This window comes from Macadamia integrifolia, chromosome 11, assembly GCF_013358625.1.
Source record: "Macadamia integrifolia cultivar HAES 741 chromosome 11, SCU_Mint_v3, whole genome shotgun sequence".
Taxonomy (NCBI): Eukaryota; Viridiplantae; Streptophyta; class Magnoliopsida; order Proteales; family Proteaceae; genus Macadamia; species Macadamia integrifolia.
Genome location: NC_056567.1, coordinates 33,685,858 through 33,700,439, shown reverse-complemented (window position 1 = coordinate 33,700,439; position 14,582 = coordinate 33,685,858). Strand labels below are relative to the sequence as shown.

The 14,582-nt window shown below is 38.9% G+C and overlaps 1 protein-coding gene across 1 annotated transcript; it reads right to left on the bottom strand.

The window, feature by feature from the left end:
- Positions 1–1,703: 1,703 nt before the first annotated feature.
- Positions 1,704–13,214, bottom strand: LOC122092691 (ubiquitin-conjugating enzyme E2 28-like). Its single transcript, XM_042662929.1, has 5 exons — positions 13,010–13,214; positions 11,769–11,878; positions 8,250–8,377; positions 2,651–2,755; positions 1,704–2,084 (listed from the first exon to the last, which is right to left on the bottom strand). The coding sequence occupies exons 2-5, from the start codon at positions 11,836–11,838 to the stop codon at positions 1,941–1,943; spliced, it is 447 nt and encodes a 148-aa protein (XP_042518863.1). The 5' UTR covers positions 11,839–11,878; positions 13,010–13,214; the 3' UTR covers positions 1,704–1,940.
- Between the last annotated feature and the right edge of the window lie 1,368 nt (positions 13,215–14,582).

Below are 14,582 nucleotides of genomic sequence, written 5' to 3'. Positions count from 1 at the left end.
GATTAGCTGTTGTGGTTTAGGAGTGTGACCTGGGTTTTAAAAAGTATATATACTGTACGTGATCATTAGTTATAAAAGTTTAAGCGATTATGCAGCTAAAGCAGATAATCTTTGGAACCTATGCTAAAGGCCATGCAGGACGATTGGGTGCGTATGCTGAAGGAAAGATCTTGAGGATCCAGTTATTGGAGAATGATTTGGGCACCCTTGACTATAGATATGTTTGTAACCTTGAGGAGATTGATTCACACTATTTGAATCCCAGCACAACGTGGCAATAAAATCATCCTCACTAAAGTCCCACCACCATATTCTCTCTCTCTCTCTCTCATACTAGAACTGAAACTCAGGCATTTTGTAATACTACAAACACCAAATGGCAAACTAGGAAAGCCCTACTTCCTTTTGGAAACAAGGAAATCCTTACCTGACTGCAATGAAAAACGAAATTGAGTGACAAGAAGACCTCCCCCACTCAAATATCAAGTTTCAACCCAAGTTTCAACCCGAGTGAAATTTCAAGGCAACATTAGCCCTTTCAAATGAATTTTCCTTAACTATTACGAAGGCTATGCACAATATACCGGGCGTACAGCCCATATTAATGGCAGTTTGAGCATTCTTCATGATCAGCTAATTGTTTCAGCCTGAGTGTTGTAGCCATTTTAGGTAATTTCAACTCGTCTTGGGAAAAAGAAAGTTAAAAAACCCATTACAGCCTAAAAAGCCCGAATAAAGAAATTTTCAGTTTAACCATTGGAAATCATTTCAACTTGTTCTGGGCTCAGGAAGATTAGGGCTCCTTTGATTTTGTCTGTGTCTAGAAACTCTGGAAAATTTTTTCCGTTTGTACGCTAAGAAATAATTTTTGAAATTATAAAAAAATGTTTGATTTTTCAATTTCCTAAATGTTTTCAACAGTATAACCAAGACACGAGTGAAGGCACAATTATAGGTATGCAACTCATGAGTAAAAGCACGACGTTGCAGTTACAAGTATACTTTGTTGAGATGAACTTCAAAAGAATGAAGACAGTCCAAAACTGTGAGCTTCGCACACCATGTTGGAATCACTGCTTCTGGATAACAAGAAATTTTAACAATGGATTGGGGGTCAGAATAGGTCAAGTAAAATATCAGGTTTTTCACAATTTTTGTCCTACTTGTTTCTTGTTTCTAAGAACAGAAAAATAAGTATTGATTTTTTTCTCCATTCCTATTACTAGACACAAAAATAGGCATAAAACTCTACTTCTATTTCGAAAACAGTGAAACAAAACAGAAAAATCAAATGATTTTTTAAGTTTTTTTTCATTTCTGAACACATAAAAGTGAAAAAACACGTTTCACGTTTCTAGAAAAAACAAAATCAAATGAATCCTAAAAAGAGCATTATGAAGCAAGTTGAAGAGACTCCAACCACTCTTGTTCCCACCATTTTTTTTTTTAGGTATATACATCATACAGTATTGGCACTGGCATCGATTCAATGCTTGATTTTTTTCTACCTAAAAATGTCACATTGGCCAATTCACAATACCGCATCGGTCAGGCACCTACAGATACAAATATCGTATCGTACAAGGCTGATTCAATAATGATATTAATACCTAAATCCCAGCTCAGTGCCCAGAGAAATAGAAACTTGAACGAATTTACAGCTCATTTTCCAGACAACGAAACCATTTCAAGACAGCAGAAAATGGTGGGAACACAATTTAACATGGGACCCAGAATCATAAGCTTATACGTCATATAGGAGCGCATATCCCAGTCTACATTAAATTCACATATAACTCGAACCAGAACCATCGAAAAGGATAGAAGGCAACCAATGTCCAGCTAAGTTCAAACTCTTTAGACATCCTATCATTTTTCCTCTTATTTACTTAGAATATAAGCCAATACAAATCCTATAGAAAGAGGCATAATAAAGGGTTCTATCCCATGGCATATTTCTGGGTCCAACCCCGAGCAGTTGACTCATACTTGGCTCTATCAGTCTTGTACATGTGAGCAATTTCTGGCACCAAGGGATCATCAGGGTTCGGATCGGTAAGCAGAGAACAGATTGATAGCAGCACCTGCAATCCTCAGATTTAATTAAAAAATGTGAAAAATCAACCAGAGATTACAGCACTCGGTCACCACTCAGGAACATGAATACCATCAGATGGCACCTTAACCTTCATTGGGAGAGCAACAATGAATATCAATGACCAAGGGCAAACCACACTAGACTGTTCCATCTCTATAATTAGCAATTCCCTCGGAAGATTCAGGTGGTACATATAATATTCAATTATTGGTATTGGCTCCATGACTGGTTGGTAATGCCATGGCAGCATCATTCATCATCTTGGAGAGTATAATAATTACTGGGGACCCAAAAACTGTATCTAAGTTTCCAAATCTAACAAATCCCAGGTACCATATCTGGGGCAAGAAGAGAGCACTAGGGATGCCAATCTATAGAGTGTAAAGACTGGTAAAAACTAGCAAATTGGGAGCTGACTTTGGGATGTGAGACTGTCCATCAAAACCAAGTTAACTAGGAGAAGCAGTCTGATGCATTTGAATTCTGTTGATATCAGCGGTTGGAGATTGACCTTATATAAATAAAGAAGCATGGATTATAGAAGCACGTCACCTTGGATATTGTAAGGGCTGGGCTCCACTGCTCTTTGAGAATGTCGAGGCAGATACTCCCATTGCTGTTGATATTAGGATGGAAAACTTTGGTGCGGAAAGCAACCTAACAAAATTCTCATTTGAGATTCTCCAAATTATGCAAAGAAAATAAATAGAAGTGATACACATTAAATAAAAAATATTAAACCATTTGATACTCAAAGAAAATGCAGGTTTAGTTGGTGTATAAAAAGGATTCAAGTTGATGGAGGGTTAACAAGGGATGTTTTACTACAAGAAGGATAACCACTAGCCAGTTGGCGAAAGAATCAGTTCTCATTTTCTCACTTTCCTCATGAAATCGTGGTCTTCCTCTCTCCCCCCTTGAAGTGATTGAGTGTAGTGATTTGGGTTTTGTTAAAACCCTGACAAATGTGGATGAGCTTGGATCCAAGGGAACACAAAGCTGTATATGTGGGAAAAACTAACTACGAAAGGGCTAAGATCACAAGGAGGCTCTGCGCCTGTAGAGTTCAGATAACGATCAAAACCCTCCCATTAATTATTCATGTATGGTCGATCCTACCGGTAGGGAAGCTCTGATACCATTCTTTCACTTAAAGTCTTGACCCAAAAAAAAATGTTACTCTTAAAGACAACTGAATTGCCTTGCCAAGCTGACAGGCAGTACAAACTGAACTACGCCGTGAGGAATAACACCTAATTTACACCTAATTTATTGAACATAACATCAAGTGGAGAGACCTCATGTGGATGACCAAGTCGATGACCAACTGTCAAGATGTTTCTTTCAGCAATACTGACAATGGGGGAAGAACTAGGAGTTTAGGGAGTATAGAGACCTCAATTACTCGGACCAGAGAGCAGAATTGACTTGGTTACCTGATCCTTCAGAAAAAAATGAGGGATGACACTCACAGAAAACACCATTATCATGTGCAAATTTTTTAACTGAAATAATGGGATTTATAATATAAGGTAGAGGAAATTACATTCCCCTCCCCTGGACTATGGCCTAATACCAAGTCCCCTACGTACTCTCATAAATACCAATCCCCTCCCCTCTAGTTTGAATATTCTTTCAATCGCCCCATAAGTGACTGATGGTGTTAAATTGGTCTGTATAAAGACCGATTTACCCTTGTGGCTAATTCACCCCTCAATTTGCTGGTGGGATAATCTGCATACCTCTGGAATGCAATTCAACCCTCATTAGTCTGCATACCTCTGAGATGGGTTTGGTGCGCATTAGTTGCTCTGCTACCTGAAGCCATTTTGAGTTTTTCTCTTTGAGGGTTCTCTCCTCTGTAGACTGTATAGCTTTTACATTCTTTTTGTGGCTGAGATGGATGACGATCTCCAATAGGTCTCATTCTCAAGCTTTTTTTGTCTCGTTGAAATCGATAATCCATATGGAATAGGGATATGGATAAGATTTGATGGTAAAATAATGGGATTTTTCTTCTTTTCAAAACCTTTATGCCTTGAATGGATAGAGTTGCAGCAAAGGGTTGCCGTTGTTGGGTTCTTTTCCTTTTCCCTTCCTTGTTGGGAAGAAAACAAATATTTTGTTCACAATAAAATTCCCGTTTTATTTTCTGCCTTTATCCATGATTCTGATTGTTTCTTTCTGCAACCTCAGATTAGCCTATCTACTAAAGACTGAGTAGGAAGATAGATAAAAGGAAGAATGGCCATTGTGGACCTAAACAAATAACGAGAGGAGAAGAATACAGATGTCCTTTTTAGCTAATTGGGTTTTGGTGTGTCAGAGCTGAATTTAATTGTAACCCATGAGAATTTGTTATTCTTTCCCAATTAATTGCTGAAAGGTTGAAAGCCACGGAATTTTCTTAGTGAGCGAATAATAGAAAGTTAACTTCAGCAATCCTTAAATTGGAGGCCACTCCTGAAAGAACTGAGAAAATTTTACAATCCAATGAATATATTCTCAGGGCTACTGTGGTGCATTTCTTTGTTGAATTACTGCCCATTTCACCTGTGGAATTCAATGGGCTTGCTTAAAAATCTGCTAAGAGAAAGAGGAAGAACAAGTACAGAGGAATCCAACAGCGGCCTTGGGGGAAATTGGCTGCCGAGATCAAAGGCCCTAGAAAGGGGGTTCATGTCTGGCTAGGAACCTTCAACACTGCTGAAGAAGCCACAAGAGCTTATGATGCTGAAGCTAGCAGAGCCTCTCTCTCTCTCTCTCTCTCTCTCTCTCTCTCTCTCTCTCTCTTACCACTTGGAGTGAAAGAATAGTAGCAGCGATGACACCCAAAAAGAAGAAATAAAGAAAGGGCAAACGGCGGCGGAGTAGATTGACGGCCGAGAGCAGCAAACGACAGCGGAGCAGAACCATGGCGGATTTCAGCAAATGACGATGAAGAAGGGGCAATCACTATGAAGGAGGTTTTGTTTATCCTTTTTGGGCTTAAGGCTTATTTCATATGGGAAGGGTAATTTTGGTATGAAATTACATGTTTGAATGATGAGGTCATCACTTAAAAGCGCTATCTAACAGAAGGGGTACGATTGAAAGAATCTTCAAACAAGAGGGGAGGGGATTGGTATTTATGAAAGTACGTGGGGGGAACTTGATATTAGGCCATCGTCTAGGGGAGGCAAATGTAATTTCCTCTAAAAGGTACATGGAAAACATCAGATAATTGAAAAGAAAGGGAAGGGGAAGAAGAGGGGATAGAGGGAAAACCAATGTGAGAGATGGGTATGCCCTTACCATTGCCAACATGAAATTGATCACAGATCAAGCCCTTCCTCCCTTCCCAAAACCCTAGTCGGTTATCACCCCCCTCTCTTCTCCTCTCTTTTCATACTACCCACCACCATGTCTATCAAGACACCCTTATAGCTTCTTCAGCCACCACTGCTTCACCCCTTGCATGCACTTAATGCAGTGGGAAGTAGTTTTCTGATCAACTCTTTTTTTGGGTTGGGATGCAAAATTCCATTACCTTAACCAAGCCTCACTTGTCAAATAGGTTCGGAGATTTGTGACACAATTAGAGCCGATGTCGGCTAGGCATAGCCACTAGACTCACTATGGTAGTCCGTTCAGGTGCTTTTACTAAAATCATTACTCTTCATTCTCTAGTGCTCTAGCAATTGCGCTCCCTGGACCACTATCATTTAGTTAGGTAGGGACAATCTAGCCCTTTAAATAGGGTGAGAACCGACTTTCACCTTCAAATCCACTAGAGCTTCTTCCTAATGCATGCACGGTAACAATGATTAGAACTTCCCATTCTTCCTTTCTAATAAATCGAGCCTCTCCAGGGTCACAATATTTAACAATCGTCCATTTGTCAATAGCACATGCGCCTATAGCAATGTTAAAAGACCACTTGCAAATAAGGTAGCGATCCCTTTAACAAGGAGAAAGGTTTGTGTATTACTAAAGCAAAGACGATCATTGCCTATCGTAATTCTTCGTGGGTGGGGAAAGTGGTGGCTGCTGAAGACCTATAGAGGGTGTCTCAATAAACATGGTAGTGGTAGCATGGAGAGAGAGAGAGAGAGAGAGAGAGAGGGGGGGGATGATAGTCGACTAGGGTTTTAGGGATAGAGGAAGGGCATGACCCTTGATCAACTTCAAGTTGACAACAGTAAAGGCATACTCATCTCTCACATTGGTTCAGCCTCTTCCCTCTTCTTCCCCTTCCCTTTCTTTTCAATTATCTAATGTTCTCCAAGTACCTTATATTGTAAAGCCTCTTCTTTTAGTTCAAATATTTGCACGTGAGAATGGTGTTTTCTTTTAGTTTCATCCCTCTCATTTTGTCTTCAAGGATCAGGTATCCCTAGAACATCTACTATGTACAAGTTCTTCTAGAACGTCCTACAATTCTAGTATTTACACTCAATTCTCTAGAGCATTTTTGCTTCCAAAGGCTTCCATTGAAATGTCTAGACTCCTCCACAATGTTGAAAGGTCTAAACTATGGCCTTTTCTACAAGTATCTAGACTTTCTACGCTTTGGTCAAAAGTTCTAGAAATTGGACCTTGCGTAGCCCAATGTCTCAAGTCCATGGGCTAGTGATCTAGGCCTATGGGCCTTTAATGGGCTGTGACGGTGTGGTGTCTTGACGAGTAATGCAATCTTCCAAGCCACTCTTACTCGAAATGTCTCCATTTAGGCCGTAAAAAATATTATTCACATCTCTTCGTAACGTCCTCATCCCTTACTACCACTCTACCATCGTCAATTTTATTACATCTAACATGGTTGTAATCTCTATCTTCCTTTCCCTCATTTTAGCCATCTTATAGAGAGCTTTTTCTCCTCCCTTTGTGCATACTTTTTTGCTCATGTTATCCACACAATCTTCTTGGCTTCATTTTCTGGAAGACTTCTACCATTTTAGATCTTTTACGTCTTTAGTCATTTTCCAAGTCTTAAAGCTGGCTTTCTTAGCCTTAATGGCTGCTTGAACCTGATCATCCCACCACCAAGTCTCCCTCGTGAGATGATGTTTTCCTTACGATTCCCCTAAGACATCTTTAGCAACCTTCTTAATACAAGTCTTCATCTCGTTCCACATCGTGTTCATATGGATCTAAAAATCCCGCTTTCCTTGTTTGATCACTTTATTAGTGAATGAAATCAAGGTAACCAACCCCTTTAAGCTCCACCATCTTATCCTAAGGCAAATAGGTTCTCCTTCCTTGCGATCCAACAAAGTGAGGCATATATCCATGATCATTAATCTATGTCGAGTGGATAAGCTCTCCCTTGGTATCACCTTACAGTCCTTACATAGTAATCTCAGCGGACCTTCTAGTGAGGAAGAAATCAATTTGGCTACTATGATGCCCACTTTCATAAGTAACTATATGCTCCTCCCTCTTTTCAAAATAAGTTTTTGCAATGGATAAATCATAAGTAACAACAAAATCTAAAATTGAGATCTCCTCTTCATTCCTCACGCCAACACCATAACCTCCATGTACACCATCATTGCCTCTACAGCCTCTCTCCCGCTATGTCCATTCAGATCACCCCCTACAATAATCGGCCAAACCTTGCAATAAACCATCCATGTATTCCTAGAAATTTAACTTCTACTTTCATCCGATCCAAATTGGGGTGCATACGCACTAGTTAAATTGTTTGCCTCTTTCTCCAGTCTCCACAAGCTTGATAGATATAATCCTATCTCCAAATCTTTGAACACCCACCACATCATTCTTCAAGTAATTATCCACTATTGTTCTCACTCCATTTCTGTTACTTTTGTTCATGTACACCAAATTTTAAAGTCATCCAACTCCTTAGCTTGCTACCCTTCCATGTAGTAACTGTAGTAACCATTTATGGGAATGAAAATGGGGAAAGTTCACAAGACTAACACAGATAAATGTATTAACATGGCATAAGAAAAACCCAAGAAAATTATTCAAAAAGATCTAAAATGTTCTCTGCAATTTAACAATTCAGAAGAAAGGGAAATTTTGCTCAACTCTTCTTTCTTTAATAAAAACATTTAGATGAGATTTTGTTTTAATATTTTCATAAAACAAAGGCATACATGTCAATATTACTCTCTCTCACATAAATAGAAGTAGCTGTGACTACCTTGGGAGGCTTGAAAGGATAATCTGGGGGGAAGTGAATGGTTACGAGAAAGACACCCCCAGCAAATGGGCTATCTGCTGGGCCCATAATTGTTGCTTGCCAGTGGAACATGTCCTCAGCTACAGGACCTACAAATAAGTATATAATTGAAGTCAAAAAGCTGCAACTCCAAATGATATTTTTGAAACAACTGGATATAAATGCATATATGATGATATATAAGAACCTAACGCATGGATACAACCATTAAGATACATAACTCAAAAAGGAAAAAATGGTAAAAGTAAATGAACTAGAAATCACATATCTAAAGAATTATCCCCATGCCCCCGGGTATTTTGGTTCAAGTCAAAGTCACAAATCTAAATACATGTAATCACACCAAATATTGCAACCATAAAAAAATTAGTACCTAAAAGAGCAACCACACCCTTCAAAGTAGTACCAGAATGTGACGAAGAAAAAAGCATATAGATTTCCTACGGATTGTAAGCTAAGCTATAATTATGGTTACCTAGCCATCAGATAAACTGAATTCAGAGTGACCTGGAGGATATATAAGAACTGTTTCATGACTCAAAATTGAAGAATTTTACTTAAGTAGCAAACTAAAAATAACCAACTTCATCTGAATGAAAGCATTACAAAGAAAACAAGTATCCACTCATCAAAAATTGAGTCCCACCGCAGCACCCTCCACAATCAACCCCTCTTTGGTATAATTGAACCAAGATAAAGAAAATGGTCAGTTGGGTGTTATCTCTTGGTTGTGAATATCATATGTTATTTCTCCATCTTATTTATAAACTAGTAGAAACCTCAGCTTCTTTTCATACCTATAACTATACAGTTACCCACATTAGTCTTACTCACCAAAACACATCATCCATAAGCAATAAAACTTAAAGAGGCATGCTTGGTGTTTGAGTGTTATCTCTTGGTTGTCAATCTTACCTTCAAGCTCATTCTTTTTTGTCTTTACTAAAACCACAATTCATATGTTATTTCTCCATCTTCTTTATAAACTAGTAGAAACTTTCAGCATCTTTTCATAGCTCTAACTGTGCATTTACCCTCCAGGTCTAACTCACCAAAAACACATCCACAAGCAATAGAACTTAGAGACATCCTCACCAAGCATGCCAAGTCTTCGATATATAAGATGGAAATTATACTATGACCCATGAAAGGATTATAATTCAGCCATCCCAAATACAAAATGATAAACAATTTATGGAAACTAGGTGAACTGACTGACCAGTTTGGCCAACACATTGACTAGACAAAATGTTAAGGGGGTTTGGACTGCAGAGCTGTCAAGTTCCTCAATTCTTGCATGACATGCGATGCTTTTAGGAACAAGGGAGATGAAAATTCACCCACCTTTGGGTCATTCTAGCAAATTTATAAATAAGGAAAATAAAAAAAATCTATGCCTACCCAAGTTAATACTTCCTGGTTCAGCCACTTAAGAGATGGTAAATCAATAACTCAATGTTGACTGCATCAAATAGACGACCTTTTTATTCATCAAGTTTCAAAATAAATCTTAGCCATTTGACCTGTCACCCTTGAACTTTTACCAACATGACACTAGTCACTAGGTAAGGATATGTTCAATTACAAAACTATTAATTGAAATTCCATGTCATGTAGATTGGCTAAGGAAGAAGAGAAGATGGTCAAGCCAGCCAGCGCAGGCCTTAGGCCCATCTCTTTGCTCACCATCGTGGGCCAGGTGTAGGTCCATCACCACCTTAGTTATGCCTTGCTTGGGAGGATTATTAGATCTTCTTTCTCATTTGTTTTTATTTTAATTACCATATGTTTGCAGTAGGTTGTCACTACATATAAGTTTTCATTATACTTAGATTGTTATCTTTTGTAATTAGGTAGGACTATCTTATAAAGTCCACCTACAACTTATGTAGTTTCTATTTCTTAGTTGCTGTTTTAGAAGTTGCTTATATTTTGTGAAGTCTTTAGAGGATATTTTGAGGGGGATTCCTAGTTGCTGTAATTTAAAAAAAAAAAAAAGAGGGGCTGTTGCTACACCCCTCATGATTATAGAGCTTGACTTATGCTCGGTCTTCTGTGGGAGACTGTGAGAATGAGAGACCTAACAGTTGGTGAGAGATTTCCAAGGCCATAGGTGAGGGGCCTTGATCATATCCCTACTCCCCCACACCCTTCTTCTAACTTTTTTCCTGCAATTACAGTTGCAGTTTGAAGCTGCTCAAGTTCTATAATTGCTGCAGTCCAGTTGTGTTATTGAAGGGAAGCATTGATTACCAAAAGGGGGAGACTGATTAGAAGACTCATACATGTTCACAGTACCCAGCGGCTCCTGTTTCTGCCATTGTTGGACTGCTACAGTAAGATAATGCTAGTTCTTCATCTGGCTATATAGAATGAGGAGACACTTTGAGGTTTGCAACTGTCCACCCTACCCCGTGGATAGGAAGAACTGTTAGTTTCTAAATTCTGTTCTGAGTTGCTATTCTGGTGGAGCTATTAATATGAGATTCTGGCAGTGAGATAAATCAGCAGCCTTCAACTGGTGATGGACTGCTATTTTTTCTGTGGACTGAAGTGCATTGATGGTTACTAAAATCTGAGTCCGAGGTCCAGTTTTGCAAAGGTGCTGATCTGAAACATCTAGCCACAGGAATGAACTGATTTTTTCGTATGTTTACCAACTCATGGAGTAATGTTTTGGTCCCTGTTCGGGTGTTAATCTGTCATATGATGTGGAGAATTAATGTTGTTTCTACAGCTGGAATTTAGTTTCTAATTTAATCCTGTGCCCTTAACTTGGAATCCAAACACTGGATCCTCTTCTTCTTTTGATGGATTGAGGTACTGTTAGTTATCTACACCTGACCTAGGTTTGGGGCTGATCCGAATCCTGGGGATTTATTTTCGGTATTTAACCAGTTAGTTTTGCGAGCCCTCTGATCTGTTGGGTAGGGTTCTGATTTCTAGTGACATTAGATTGAATCCACCACCATGTGGGCTTCTGGGTGGAGGCACAATCTGATCTTGTCATGAAATGCTTGTATGTTGAAATTTGCAACATGGGTAGTAGATAAAGTGGCCGACACATGGAACCCTCATGGGCTACAAACAAAGTTCCCATGTGGAAGTACAAAGGTACCAAAATTTCCCACCATCCCCATGGCCCCCATCACTCTCGCAGTAATAGTGGTAATAAATAGCAAGTAAGAAGAAGCCAGTGCCAAGCTGTAGGAGTGGATATCATAATCACTGTCATAAGTCTAACGTCAAAAAGGGTCAAGGCAGTGTGAACACCTTCCAAGCATGGGCATGAAATAGTATATATCAGTTTCAACTTTTCATTCCAAATCATAGACATTGCATGCCTTCACAAAGCAGAGAAACATATAATAGAACTTCCAACACAACAGTGATGGGCATAGACGGTGCCAAACAATATCATTTTAAAATGGGATAAGTGACCAGTTCAGTAAGAGGAACTAGGAGAGTGATTGAACGAACCAGCACTGCAAGAAGTGGGAGGATCCTTTTGCAGGTCCTTTAACTCCTTCTGAATCCGTTTTGAAGCCATCAAATATGATACGACGTCCGAAAAGAAGAATCAACAATCGCTGCACAAGAAATGCAATCTGTCAGCTACAATGGCATCACCAGGTATAAAAATATGCAAAATAGTTACGCCACGCAACCGTGTATGAAAGAATCATTTCAACGAACAAACCTAGTTTTGTGGAAGTGTAATGTGAAAATTCTGACTGTTTGATATGTAGAGGATGATCTGTATTTATAAAACTCCATCCCAAAACTCAACCAAATACCCCCCCATTCATGCCAATGGATAACGGTGTATGTCCATGCATGCCTACAAGTAATCCAACAAGTATTGGATCTCTCCTATTTTCCAATGCTTTTCTTTGCCCCTTCACCCTTGGCAAACTCCATTTTGTCTGAAACTTGTCACGTCACAAGGGGACTTTGGAGTCTACCTGACCAAACAATTTCAGCCCCATATCTGTCATATGGCAGATCTACATGCCATTAAGGAGATTTTTTTCCCTGACGCCCATGCCCTAAAAATATAATCCAACTTCAGGAAACAAGAATCCTTTTGATGAAATTTGGCAAGCCTTTCTCTCACTAAAAAAAAAAAGAAGCAGGCCATAACTATAATGCAACCCTGTAAAAAAAATGTATCAAGGAAAATCCCTGGATTTTGCCTTGAGAAGGAACACTAACGACAACAAATCCTGAACAATAAGTAGAGCCAAAGATCAAACCAGCCACACACACACAAAACAACACCTCATCACAAGCTCCCAGAGCCAGAAGTAAAAAGGAGCAACCCATTCAAAGTAGAAATACAATATGGTAACTACAGCTAAAATTCGCTCAAAATTGAACAGAAATATTAAAATAATATTACGTTTACTTGTTTTGGAAGAATGTCGATTCATGACAGATGAATAAAGAAACATCGAAATCAACAAACAGCATCGATCAACCAAATAATGCAAAATCCAAGGCTTTATCCGAGGCAGTCATCGAGATCCAGCAATCCCAAAATTAAGCCCGATAAAAGACGACGTCATAACACAATCAAAAGCAAGACCCGAAACCCTAAAGTCAGAAACTAAACATGGAGAATCGAAGAAGGACAAGGAGTGCCTTCGAATCAACAAACGAAACAGCAGAAATAGGAATAATCTTTGACAGTCTCAGAAGCACAGAGTTAGGAGCTTTACCAGAACAGCGAGGTCTGTCCGCTTCAGCCGTCTAGGGCAACTCTTCTTCTCTTTTGGTAGTAGAGAAGGCAGAGGGGTTTCCTTGTAGCGGGTCTGCTTCTTTGTTGCGTTGTAGTATCGTACTACTACTACTAGACTATGATCTCTCTCTCTCTCTCTCACACACACACACCCACACACACGCTATGACGCTATATAGAGACAGAAATAGATGACCAATCCGCGTGCAACCCAAAAATATCCATGATGTAACTCTTTATTCTCTCTCGAGTTGCTTCCCCCACAAAACCCATCCCAACTTTGGAAATATGAAAAAGGGCGAGTACCCCTTGCCTATTAAATTGACGATGGTACCCCTCCCCTCCTTTTATCCCTCTCGGCTCTAGGACTCTCGTCTAGTCGTCTGCAGTATTGGACTAATTCGTGAGCGAGGAAACGAATCTCTCCATCTCGACGTGTAGGGTATTTCAGATAATTCAGTGAAAAACCGAGTCACGAATCACTTTCAAGTCTGAGTCACCTCACTTTTGCAATATATAACCGAGCTTACCTCGGCAAGAATAAGTAAATGGCATTAATGGATTTTGACATGGCCTAATAATGGCTTGAAGCCATTTCAATCTTTCTTCAACTGGTAAAAGGAGTAATGTTAGCTTAGCCTCCAACTTGACCGAAAATGCCCTTTTTTTTTTTTTTTTTTTTTGTGTCGGAAGGAAAAATGCTATCTACTATTATGTGTTTACACTTATTTACAATCAGAGCGAAAAAGATCACACTGCCTCGTGCTAAAGATGCTCCCACATATCCTCCAATTGGCCAACACATTGGCATGCACCTATGCTAGTGAGGTAATGCTCTATTATCCCTTTTTTTTTTAGAGAAAGAATGATGTTAAAAGATGCTTATGCCCCTAATAGTAGGGGTTGTGCCCAGGCATGGCGATCGGACGAACAACATTCTTTTTCCCACATACAAAAAAAAAAAAAAAAAAAAAGAAAGGGCATGAGGAAGCATTGGCGTGGGCATCATTATGCATTTCATGGGGGTGAGGTGGTCATTTTAGTCTATATGTATCTAGATGCAAGGGTCATGCTCCCCCCACATAAACCATTTTCCCTTTTGCCTTTTTTTTATTTTTTTAATGCAGAAAATATGACAGAAGATCATTGCTCCGTTAACACAAATAATCAAAACCCTAAACAATCAAAGATGTGAATAGACGAAGAGGAAGCACAATGACAATCAGAGAGGCAAAGATGTAAATTTTAAACTGAAATCGAATTGTACCATTTATACCAAAGCCATGAAACTCTTTATTAAATGGTTCAATTTTGGTTTTAAAATTGAAACTGTGATTCTGTTTTGATTTTAAAGTTTAACACGTTTAAATAAACCATTAAACCGATTGTTACATATGCGTACTAGTTTAAGTCATCCAAGGTTAAGTTCACATACATTTTAATAATTAAAAAAATTAAATTTACACTAAACAACTATTTAAAAAAAGCATATAACAATAATAATTCAATTCAATATTACAATTTACATCAATTTCACTAAAAATTTTAAAGAT

Bases quoted from the DNA above. Each gene is read 5' to 3' on its own strand.
- LOC122092691 (XM_042662929.1), bottom strand. From the start codon at position 11,838: ATGGCTTCAAAACGGATTCAGAAGGAGTTAAAGGACCTGCAAAAGGAT. The intron at 2,756-8,249 runs GTAGTCACAGCT...GAATTTTGTTAG, and splicing joins ATCCTTTCAAGCCTCCCAAG to GTTGCTTTCCGCACCAAAGT. The intron at 2,085-2,650 runs GTGACGTGCTTC...TGAGGATTGCAG, and splicing joins CAGCCCTTACAATATCCAAG to GTGCTGCTATCAATCTGTTC.